This window comes from Hippichthys cyanospilos, chromosome 2, assembly GCF_059441005.1.
Source record: "Hippichthys cyanospilos isolate Australia breed blue-spotted pipefish chromosome 2, RoL_Hcya_1.0, whole genome shotgun sequence".
In the NCBI taxonomy this organism is placed as follows: domain Eukaryota; kingdom Metazoa; phylum Chordata; class Actinopteri; order Syngnathiformes; family Syngnathidae; genus Hippichthys; species Hippichthys cyanospilos.
Genome location: NC_142370.1, coordinates 14,426,085 through 14,439,062, shown reverse-complemented (window position 1 = coordinate 14,439,062; position 12,978 = coordinate 14,426,085). Strand labels below are relative to the sequence as shown.

The 12,978-nt window shown below is 38.3% G+C and overlaps 1 protein-coding gene across 1 annotated transcript in view; it reads right to left on the bottom strand.

Moving 5' to 3' along the window:
• pnpla4 (patatin-like phospholipase domain containing 4) overlaps positions 1-4,436 on the bottom strand; it is a 6,302-nt gene extending 1,866 nt beyond the window's left edge. The window contains exons 1-5 of the mRNA XM_088407714.1: positions 4,081-4,436; positions 3,363-3,457; positions 3,152-3,287; positions 2,222-2,287; positions 1,943-2,098 (exon numbers count right to left, since the gene is read on the bottom strand). Of these exons, the coding sequence (XP_088263840.1) occupies positions 1,943-2,098; positions 2,222-2,287; positions 3,152-3,287; positions 3,363-3,457; positions 4,081-4,260 (633 nt within the window). The 5' untranslated portion in view covers positions 4,261-4,436. The remainder of the gene's footprint in view (positions 1-1,942; positions 2,099-2,221; positions 2,288-3,151; positions 3,288-3,362; positions 3,458-4,080) is intronic.
• Positions 4,437-12,978: the final 8,542 nt, after the last annotated feature.

Sequence of the window (12,978 nt, the reverse complement as noted above, 5' to 3'; positions counted from 1 at the left end):
TCTGTGCTACCAGGGGTAATTGTACCCTATTTTGAAAAACGGTGCTTGGAAACAATCCTCAGCGGAATTTCAAAGTAATTCTCAATCATCATGACAAATACTTAAGGACAAAGCCATCAAGATCTGAAAAAAATACAAAACCCAACAACATCAACAATGACAATCAAATTTGTGCCAATTCTAAAGCCACTCTTAACACACGCTTCATCACAGGGGTAGTCGCTCAACATAATATTTCATATGATCGCAAGGGAAAGAAAAGGCTCACATTTGAACATAGTCCTATTATTAGGATTTAACCCTTGGGGGCTTGTGAGAAACATAGTACACATTTTATTTTTCTTCCAGAAAATGTCACTGCTTTTGAGGTGTCATAGCAAAACCATTTATGAATATATTTTTACTTTCAACAGCTCAAAATGCTGTGACAACAGACCTATTCATTCATGTTGAAAAAATGATAACGATATCCCTTCTATGGACAATACAGTGATCCCCACTACTTAAGTGCATCGCAAATTAAAAAAAAAAAAAAAAAAAAAAAGCTATATTGCAGAGAGAAGCGCTGATTGTTTCCTGCATGCTAGACAGATGAGGTGACTATAAATGCACTTGCCACGGAGGTCGAACTCCCGCAGTACACATATTTACTTTATTCTTAAATTATCAAACCTCATACACTAACTGAACACTTCGTCTCACGGCAGCCACGGTCATAGCGGTGCCCGGAAGTCTAGTAAAGGTCAAAGCTGTAGATCATCGAACAACGGGGGTTTACACTTGAAATACCATTTTATTGTAAAAGAAATCTAGTCAAGAGATTTCCAACGGTCCAGTGAAGGTCTTTGTTCCTCTGCCTTGGCTCTATCAACAGCCTGTGTGTTTTACGATTGAGCCCGACAGAGTTGGGGAGGGTGTGGATTAAAACTCCTGCCCTCATTGATCGATGGTCGCGACAGGGGCCAATCACGTGCCATTCTCCCTATTGACATCAAGTTTGAGCATCCTGCAACACGGAGTGAGGTGGATTCGAACTCGGGTCCCTTTACTTGTGAGGTGGACGTGCTGTTCACTTTGCCACCGATATGAATCCTTGCAAAACCGCATGGATGCAGTCCTTCACGCCCATGGAAGTCATAGAAAATATTACATTTGGATCTCACAGCACCATGACTTCATTCGCTTATGTTATGTAACATATTTTTGTATTTGAAGTACATTTTTTGTTCAATTTTCACTCTACTTTCTGTAGGCGGCAAAACTTTTGTCTTGCCAAAATGTCATTTAATGTCTTCATTAAATGATCTTTTTTCAGTGAAACAAATATATTTTCGTACATTCAACATCATTCGGGAGGGTCTTAGCTTTCATATTAGCCATTTCTGAAACCAATTGAATAATTAAAAGTCAGGCTATTCGCAATTGTTTTTACAAAATGGATAAGCGACAAGACTTTTGTCAGGGACTATATATGAGGACTCGTTTCAGCCCTTAAATGCTAAATGACAAATTGGGAAAAGCAATGAAGACCTACAGCCAACGTTTACTACTATACTGTTATGAGCTATAAACACCACAAAGGCACTTCCAGGCTCCATTGTAGACAAGTAAACTTCGAGATGCCTTCGAGAACACCCTGAGGCATGCCTAGTTTTAATACCCCCTGTTAAAATTTGATATCAGTATGATCTTATTCTTTCAACTTTGATAATGACATTTTCAATAGATGTTGAGAGACTAAACATTGAATACAGCATTACAATACAATTACAATATTTGTAACTATTCACGGCTTGTCGAAATACTGCTATGTTAAAAGGGACAATTTTTGTTCGGCATTTTACTCACTGTAGTTTTTTTTTTTATTATGCTGTTAGCACATCGATACAGTACAATCATTCAAAAAAATAAAAATAAAAAAATAAAACTGGTCCACACATACCATGATGTTCATGTTGGCCAACCTGAGTTGGGTCTTGAACGCATGGCCCTTATGCAATGGACTGACATCCTGATGCCCAGCAAATGGAGACACTGTGATGGTTCGGCCCACAGGCAGGATTGGCAGGCTGTCAGTGAAGCCTCCATCAATCCATTTCTACTGACAAAGATACGTACACTCGTATCAATACAGCTAAAGTGAACATGTAATCAACAAACAAACAAACAAAGAACAAAAATTAAAAAAAAAACATGGTTCAGCTGTGACAAGGCCAATTACCTCTCCTTGGAACTTCACTGGCTGGAAGCCAGCATAGATCGGAACAAAGCTGCTAGCCAGGAGTGCCTTAAGGGAGCATTAAAAAGGTTATAAAGATGTGTATGGGCTTAACTGTAGTAACTGTGTGAGTTTCAGTGAACTGGGTCATCTTTTTGATAACACTCAAAATCTACCAAGTTGTGGTTTGTTTTATTGCTTTTGTGTGTTTTCATGTTTGAGTTTTAATTGGATTGAAGTTAGTGGTGGTAATGGTTAAATGTTGGAATGATATCAAGATAATTAGTTAATTAAAAATTCTCATGGCCCAGGGTATACACTTAGTGCATGCCAAGTTCTCTATTGTGACTTTGATCCTCTTTATTATTCCACTTCTGCTATTGCGGTGCCCACAGGAGTGCTGCTAGGTAGCTAACAGCCAGCAGCTACAAATGGGTAACAACAACAACAAAACGATGCCTGTGCTTGGGTTTGCTGACAAGTACCTTATACCATTAAGTTCACTCAATAGCAATTCATAGTAATAGTAATTTCCTGCATATTCACTATTCCCAAACTATTCTCATATTTTTCCCTCTGTGAAGTCGATTCCCAGCTATCTGTCCAAGAACTCAGCTAGTTGGGATTTTTGTGCCCTTTTTGATAAGGCCTAAGATGACACAATATGGTGCCAGCTTTCCGTCTTAAATCTTACGAGAGTGGTATCAAGGAAGTATATTGAAGGGACACTTTGACTGAGAGACAAGCTTTTCACTCTGGGATGGAGCTTAATTTAGTCTGGGTTGTTCATGGAAGTCTGTCATATTTATTTGTTTGTCTGAGTCATTTCCTATTTTGACAAATGCCCCCTTTTAGCATGGTACACACATTCAGAAAACTAAATTATTGCAGCGCTTTAAACAGATGCATGTCACCATTCATGTGCGCGTGTACCTGTATGAGCTCCTCTCTGGAGTTAAACCGGGACACAATGCAGTTCTTGCCACTTCTTGAATGTGTCAATGAGACATGGAGGCGGTCGGATGCCAGGATGTGCGCATCAACAGGCAGCATCTCCTCGATCCCTTCGCTGCAAAGCGGCAGATATTGAGTCTGATGTTTTGGTGTCATATTTTCTCTGCTTCAGTATATGTTGTGAGGTTACCGCAGTTTGGACATGAGATTATATCCAGGTGTGACTGCTCCAAATCTCTGTTGTCGAACGCTCTCTGCAAAATTGTATGTAAATTCTTTGCAGGACTAAAAGAGAAACAATAGAGTAGTAATTTGGTATGTTAACAAAATAATTAATAATGAAGCACTGCTTTTTTTCGATGTGGGAGCAAAAATAACTGAAGTACATCCTTTCATAGTGCAATTATCTATCAATATATTGAACATTTACATTGAAATTGTAAAACAACTGTGAATAAAATTGACTAGGCAGTCAAATGAGATGGTGCGCTTGTATGGCTCCCTGCGACTAGGTCATATAAAAGATTTTCACACTGCGAAAGTACATTTGAACTGGACATGTAATGGACTGGACAAACCCATAATCATCAAGAGGGAACATTTGGTTGAAGTGGGCTGTTGGCTGAATAGAATGGAACATTTGTGCACGTTTAACATACCATTTAACTTTACATTGAAAACATTCATAGTTGCGCATGTATTGTGGCACATCTGTGCTGACGTACTGACATTTAATCAAGCGTTTAATCAAGGTCCGAACTGACTAGCATACAAGATTTCAGTGCTTTGCTTGGAAGCGAATGAATGCGTCGATGAATGATTGCGACTAGCTTTTTTGCCACCCGGAAGTAGCCATTCGCCTACTATTGAAAAACATTAAGAAACTATCTAAAGAGAACACCGTCTACCTTGACTTTATCGGGAGCTGTAAGCATGACGGCAGCAGCAAGGGACCCAGCTGAGGACCCTGCATAGGACTTAAGGGAGGCAAGCAGCTTTCCACCATGACGGAGAAAAGCCCCCACAGCTCCAAGGTGGTAGATGCCCAAAAAACCACACGCAGCGAAGGAAAGATTTACCACACTCATTCCTGAACGAATATAAAGATTGTGTGTCGTCTGAGAGTAATTAAACCTGAATCATAACGCCTGCGAATGTTGAACAAACCAACAAGAGACAGACTTTAAAAACTTGATTTGGTCATGGAAGACAAACTCAATACGTTCAGCGATAATACGTGTGTACGAGACATCATGTCTCTGTCGTTTCCGTTCATCAATGCATTCGGATAATGGAAACGATTTTAGTTCCGGCGTGTATTTTCAAAATAAACTTGCTGTGGGTGGGGCTCACTTAATTAGTTACTGTAGTTAGCAAAAGTCATTTTGTTCAAAACGAATAGAGTACAGTCACATGGTGGTAGTTAGTTAAATTAAGTTACTGTTTCCAGTAACTGGTTTAGATGAATGAAATTGTTTTTAAGTGTAGTTTTCTTGTGTTGCAACTGTTATTTATTTAGCTGAAGACACTGTTGTCAGATTTTTTTTTTACTCTAGGATCCTTGTAGTAATATGTAATAATAGCCTCCCAGACCCAAAGAGAATGTAACTGAATGCATCAACTATTAGAAGGATATGATTGTGAATCATAATTCAACCACATTTATGTTTCACAATGCTTTTTTTTTTTATCTTGATGAATTCTATTTTTACTGTGATTGCCTGACAACCAGACCAGGGTGTCACTCACCAACTCCCTGTCAGCTGGGAGAAGCTCAAGCAAGCCTGCGGCCCTTGAAAGGATAAGCGGTGTTAGAAAAATGGATGGGTAGAGGGACTTTGCGATAGATATTATGAGAGAAAATGTATAATTCAATTCTTGAAGATAAAATGTACATTTAGAGCCCCCTAATTTCTAATGTAGAGCTACATTAGAAATGTAGGATGGTCGTCGGTGGCTTCATTTCTTGCTTCGACGAGTAATGCAGCATTAACAGTCCAGGTTATTATATAAATGTTTAAGTACGGTGCGTTGTCTAACGGACAAAGTCAGCTTGCATGTTTGCCTGGCGTCACAAACCACATCTCAAAACAAGCCCATGATGATGTGTTTGTATTCTAACTTCATTTGGTTTGAAATCAATATAACCCACAACACTGTGCTTCTTCAGGTTTGAGAGGGTATATTTAAATGCCCAAATTTCTGTCATGTTTAGTTAAGCATAAAAGGCACTTCCTCCAGTGTAAGAAAAGCAATGTGATCTTGCCATGGCTGCAGTGCACAGATAAAAAGCACATTTAGCCTATTTTCTTCTTAGGGCATTCTGTGAAAAATATAGAGAAAGGAAACTTGCTAATTTGACATATAACTTCAAATATCTCAATAGCAATGCTTGGTTAAACTGCAGTTAATAACAGCATACATACATACTGTATATACATACTTTATATATGAATTGACTGGTCTACAGTGGATTTTTGTCCACATTTGAAACAGGCCTGAGATACAAGGACAATTTCACATGTTTTTTTTTTTCTCTTCACGCTGCCATGGCACATATCCAAATCCAAGTCGTGCCACTTGAGAGCAAAAATATGGAATTTTGTCAGTTCAACCATGCAGTGTAAATCCAGCCTCAGGGAGCTTCACTGATCACTCATATTGACTTAATGTCAGTGTTTCTTTACAATCATTTGAGGTGGGGAAGAAGAGATCTGTGGTTACCATGGTGATGCTGGAAATGCAATTATCCTTTGTACTTCAGTGAATAATTCAAATGATTTAGAAGGTTACATTTTTATCATTTTACCATGGATGGTTGTTGTATCTTTCAAAAAGATCATTCTACAAGTGGTTGAACGCGCAGTTCTTTATTCTATTGGGATCCAGGCCTTTCTAAAAAAAAAAACAAAAAACAAAAACCAAAATACCTCATCAAGAATATTGTTTATTTTCAACCACTGTAATTGGTGGACTCGCTCTGGGGATTATTATGTTGTGTTAATATTTATACTAAAACTGAGTAAAAAGGAAAAAAAAATTATTTTGAACTCAAGCGATTGCTTGATTTTTATTTTTTTTTTTGCCTCAGAAGCGCAGTAACAGCTTCTTGTCTTGACTATTGAAGTACACCCTGAAGACCCCCCTTGCAAATTAAAGAAAAGGTGTCAAAACAAGTGTGCTATTTACTAATTAAGATGCAGACTAGTGTATGTGAGGTTTTAAAATCAGTCTTGATTTTTATCATAGAGCTCATTCTTGCACAGCATAGCTGCTCTCCAGCATAAAATTAAGATATCTCGATTTTTCTGCATGTGTTTGGGAATCTGCACCATTGTAGCCATTCTGTTGTACTGAGACCTAAAACGGAGAAAAAAAGGCAAGACACAAGGTAATTTTCCTCTGCTACTTCATTTGCTGATGCATCATTCCTCAAAAAAAAAAAAAAAACACAGAAAATACCTAAAGGAGATCAATGCTATATATGGAGGGCGTATGAAATGTTTTAAGTATTACATTTGAGAAGCATTGATGCATGTCCCAAACACTGGGATGAAAGTGCTTCAGTATCATTGGAGCAAGTGTTCAGGCCTTGGCTGGGACTAAGTAAACAAATAAATATTCAAAAATCTCTGATCCCTTTTGTGATCCCTTTTATAATAGTGTAATTCAAGTACTGTATTTTGTTCAAAACAATGAAAATGTTTAAAATATGTTATTGCCAACGGACCCTTGACCACTTCTGACAGCTTTGTTTTCTTGTCACAGCTTGGTTTTCTTGAGGGTAACTAAGCAACCATGATCAAAATTTCAAATATTTGGAGAATGTCTCTTACATATAGTATGTGAACAAAAAGTCACCTGAATATTTTTTCAGTGCATTACTTTGCATGGTGATGCATAGCTTCACACCAGACTGGTCGCCAGTCAATCACAGGCACACACAATCACTCAGATTTACATCGGAGGATATCTGCTTAGAAACTGGAGTACCAATGCAAGCACAGGAATAAATACGGTTTTTAATGTTAGGCATCTGCGGTAACCAAATTTTCACCATACTACCTCATTTTATTAAAATCACTTGAGTATTCCATATGATATTGATTCTACTCCCCCCAAAAAACAACAAACAAAAAACAAACAACAACAAAACAAAAAAGAGCAAACATATTGTATTTTCCTTAGGATAATCAAAGTTATCCAGTGGCGGTCCGTGCATTTCACACTTAGGCCTTCAGTGATTCGACCCCTCATGCGCACAGGTACGCATTACTGGGCTGTACAGTCTATTTTCCGGATCATTTAAACATCAATAAACACTTATCAGCAATGAAAACGTATCATTATACATGATACTGCCAAACATAAACTAATTAACAATTTTAAATTATTTGTCCACAAAGTTTCATGGGGTCCACCAAGTGTCATATCGACGCGACATGTTGTGACAGGTGTGGGAAGCTGGATCCGAAATGCAGAGAGGCAGGATATGAGATGAGCTCAAAAAAAATATTTATTACTCACAGAAGCTGGGCGAAACACGAAAGAAAAAATGTCGGATCAAAAGTAACAACAGAAATAAAAAACAAAACCAAACTCACGGCGGGTGAGGGGGGGGGGGGCAATGACAGCGGGACAGGGAATTTGCGGAAATGGCACAAGTGCTGTGGTCAGCAAAAGCAGCGACGTTTTAGACAAGTAAATTACTAAACTGGTACTTTAAAGGACAAAAATGACGTAAACACAACACAATTGGACGCGACGAGAGGCGGCGTGAAGGAGACTCTAGAGCTGGAACACGCTCATGACAGGTGACACAAATTATACTAACGACAAACGCCAGTGAAAAACAAAATGAATAACTAAAACTCCACAAAATAAAGCCACAATAGGAAAAACCCAGACAGAACGTGACACCAAAAGCAGGTGAGCGTTAACAAGATTGTACGTTAAATTACAAATCACACTTTATGAGAACATTATTTTATTTCTTTACCACTAATTGAATATGAATGAAATAAAAATTACGAAACATATTAAAAATGAAAAAATAAATAAATCAAATGCATGACTCAGCCAAATAGTTGTCCAGCACTTATTTCAATACAATAGCCATTCTTCTTCTTTGTAGAGTTTCTGCGTTTCATTTCAAATAATACATCCTGACATGGACGCCGATGCTGGAAGTCGCATTGGTTCGATTTCCGCTTTGCTCTTCTTCAGCCATTGTGGCTTAAAAAAAAAAAAAAAAGAGTGTAGATTTGAATTTTCTGCTAAATATCTGGCTTCTACGTATGCTCCATGGTTGCTCAACCTTGAGCTAACAGTTAGCTCATGGTTGAGCTACAGGCTTTTTTGTTTTTTTTTGTTTTTTAAACACTTCCAACGTTAACCATGGTGGCTCAATATAGCACCGCCTTCTTGCAGTGAACATCCAGCCACGTCACGTTCAATGTGAGGCTTCTGGATGGCGATCTTATGTCTCGGTTGGCTATGACAGTGGTCTATTAAGTATATGGGCCACTCACAAATCCATCTGCGCTGAAGCCCGCGCCGTGTTGATGCGAATGCCGCGGCTTCTGGCTTAGGCAGATTTCATACACCCTGGCGACACAAGTTAGCTGAATTTTATTTGGCTAAAAACTCTAACATAAAAATTCAGCACTGTAAGGTGCTTAACCAAATGGATACAATATGACACGAAAAGAACCGAATACGGAGGACAATTTTATATATAAAATATATATGTTTATAAAAAAATATCAAATGGAATTATTATAATAATTATTATAATGATTATAGTTTATTATAGTTATGATAATGTCAGGTTATATAGGCCACCAGAGAAGGCCTTGCTGGCCCTGATGGCCCCACCGCTGCAGTTATCCAATTTTCGACATGAGGGTCATGTACAGTGTTTATAGTGTGATTCACACAATGTTACATTGCTGCATGCCGCAGGGAAAGTCCCTAAAGAGACAACCATCATGGCCTTTACTAATTTGAACATGCGCCAGTGTTATAAACAGACGTCCCTAGGCACTGTGTTTTCAATTCTAGCCTTCAACCACAGTATTGGAGAACGTAGCCAGTCTCTGCAGAGTGCAGCATATAAACACCGATCAATGACACAAGGCATCCGTAAATCGCTCTAGCATTGCGTTTGGGCCTCTGGTCATAGTAAGATGTTCTCCGGCTAATTCCATTGATCACAGCCGACCCGGAAATGCTGAGCTGGAAGGCATGAATAATTAGCTGCAGAATTCATTAAAAAGTGGTCTTAAAGCCAAAGTGCATATGCAATACCGTGGCAGATCACATAGCTTAGAGAGCTCATTGAAATGTTGAGGCTGTGCAGGCAACACATCACTTAGCAGTACCACAATCATCGTTTATGTATGCTTGTTTTCTCAACTGCCTCTGGGTAATCAGTTTATTTTGTTCAAGGTAATTTAGTGAATCCTGCCACATAGATTTCATTCAATTTACTGTTAGCGTTATAGATGCTAAAGTATCATAGCGTATCCTTTTTTTCCCCCCAAAGACATTGTGCATGCTTGAGGAGTTAATGCTTTATGGTACTGTGTAAAACTATTATGACACCATCAATTTGGTGTTTAAATGACTTTCTCCAGCTCCCATTTTCATCATAACACTAAAAAAACAAATAGTTCACAGATAAATATTTGAATATACAGTAAGAGCAGTATGCACAATATACAGAAACAACTAGCAAATAATACAGAGTGGCCCCAAAATGTCTACATTATTTGAAAAATGAATATGCGAGTAACTACATATGTGAGGAGGCGCTTACAGCCATACTACCATGAGAATTTGTCTGTCTCGTTTGTTTGATCTTGTTCACCTGCCTGTTTTCTTGCCCTCGTATAATCCAATCAGCTTCCCCTGCCTTTCGTCTCTTTCCAGCTGTTTCGTGTTTCCATGTTAAGTGTGAAGTTTATTTAAGTCCGCAGTTTAGTCCCCATTTTGCATTCAGTTCTTGTTGGGTCATTGCTTGCCCCCCCCCCCCTTATGGAATTTCCCCCTGTTGTTTCTGAGTTGAGTTCTGTTTACATTCTAGTTTTTTACTTAGTCCGGATTTTTGTTATTTGTTGCTCCCGCCTCATTTTGTGATTACACCTCAGATTTTTTTAGATGTTTCCTCTCAGCTTCACTGCATTTTTGGGTCCCCCTGCTTCTTCACAATGCCATGTCATGACAATTTTAGGGATATTGAATAAATGCTCAAAAGGCTTTCCATTTGGAGTTAGCTGTCGTAAAGAGTCTCAGCTGGTCTGCCATTCTGCCCCTGCTGCTTATGTGCATCCACCTGCTTGATATTCAGCAGCAATCTTGCTCTATAATAGATGTGCTTTATTTCCATCCTGAAGAGATGTGACTGATATTACTTTTTTTTTTTTGCCACGTTAAAAAAAACTCTTTCCAACTTGTAGCCAAATGTGCTCACTGTTCATGCTGTCTGAGCATAGGGGTCGGGATGGATGATAGTGCTGGAGCGGTTGTACTGCGACTGACCGGGGGAGGGTGGCGGTGGTTTGGTGATACGGTTAAACTATTGCTGCATACCTATAACAAACTAAAACAATAGAATGTAACCATAACAGCTTTACCTAAAATGACTACTTTAGAATAAGAGGCAGCATTGGATGCTCTTTGATGAGGAGAGCATTTCTGCAGCGACCTCTGGTTCACCCACCTCATTGACTTTGGTGGATCAACACTCCCGTTGTGTCAGCAGTAATGTTGGAACTCAAGCATCGATATGTGTAAATGCTTCTCAGCAATTCCAGACCACAATTTTTCGTAGGCAATCACACATTGAAACCTCTGACTTCAAACATGCAATGCTGGTTCGCCTATGATATGGTTAAATTTATATAATGCATGTTCTTCTGTCAGTATTATTATTGTCAAATGATTGTACAGACTTGGATGGAGATGTGCTCCCAAATCAAGGTGATTTTCAAATCCTGTTTGGAGCTTCCATTTTTTTTTTGTCTGAACAGTCCCGCAACCCTGCTAATTTACTTAAAAAAAAGGGTTAAAGACAGAATAAAACAATGCAAGCAATTAACTTATTTAGAGCTTTACAATTACCGCCATTAATAGTTTTTGCTGCATATATCACAAATCATGATGCCATAAACCCTTATTTTAAACTCATTCTAAATTATTACCCATCAAAGGTAAATGGCTTATGGGGTTATGGAGTCTTAAGCTTTTAAACTGACACTAAGCAGAACAAAAACATAAAACGTGGTGAAGATTCTCCTGTCCAACCCTGATGTTAGAGATGTTAGTCTCTTACTAGAAACTTTTGTGCTCTATAGACACTTTACATGGAGATTACTGGGTTTCTTTTATTACTGCATTTGTGATATCTTTTAACATTTTTTTTGTACTGTAGAAGAAGCTAAGGATAAGGATAAAAGGATAAAAATCAAAAGTCACTGACCGGGAATTGAACCCCAGTCATCTTTCTGACAGGTAGTAGCATAACACGCTGATGTTAGTGTTCATGCCTGTGCTTTGACAAACTTTGCTTTTTGTTCCACCGGACAGTGTTTAGAGACAATGTTAAAACCTGGATGTGTTCTGTTTTCATCCTTTTCTCCCATGCTGATGGAGCTACTTATTGCATTGGGATTATACAGCAACCTTCTCCATTATTCATGACTCAGCAAGTAATAACACTGCCTCCAAGGCCTAACCTTCTTTTTGAGGGGTTTCTACTCTCAGAGGTCTCCATTAGCAGAAAGGAGTTGTCATGTAGTGTAAAGTGTAAAGGTAAAAGTGGGGTTTGGGGCAAACTGCTGTGATAAAGTGTGAATCCTAGTCATTTGTGCTGCTTGCACACAATCTGGCGTGCGATCAATTCAAGCGCACAACTCAAGGCTGCCATGGCTGCCTATTTGTTGTTCACTGAAGCTTCTAAAGCTTCAGGAGTGAGGCAAAGCCCCAATATTAAATTAAATTAAATTACCCCCCTACTCCACAACTATTACTAAAGGTTTATTCCTGAAACTGTTTTAAGAACATCATTTTCAGCACATCTGTTTAGGCGGTAATGGTCCAAGAAGGCAATCCATTTTGTTGGGAAATAGGTCAGCATACCACAACATACCCATCGATTCTTCACTAGCAGCTATTCCTTTTCACGTCAGCCATTAATAGCTTCATAATACACTGGCTGTTTGTGACACATTTGTGACAGAAAATCTTTTTTGCTCTGAAAGATAAAGAGACATTAATATAATGGATTTTCTGTGTCCAAATCAAATGACCGCATGGGTTGTATGCCTGAAAAAGCCTGGAAAAAAGACCTCTCAGAGCTTATGCTTTGACAATATCCAACAGTGACAGGTAGAACAGTACATGTTTTAGGCACTACGCTTTCTTGGATGTGTGACTGGATATTCATTTAATACCAGTCTTGGACAAATAAGAAAACAAGTCTTATTTTATCTGCACCTTTTCTTCTCTAAAATCAGTTCCCAAGAATCTAACTGAAAAAAAAAAACAATATCAAAAACAACAGCAACAACATTACATAACATAAACATATTCAGGCTAAAAAAAAACAGGCAAACAAATATGACAACTGCATACAATAGCATAATGTTCCAAAGATATTATTCAGTTAGTTCAGTTAATGCCACACAACAACAAAGTTGTCCAAATGTCTAATAAGACACAATTTGTATATTTGTATATTTTTGTTATTGTTTATTGTCTTATTGTTTTGTTTAAATGTGGTATTCGATTTTGATTCTTTGGTT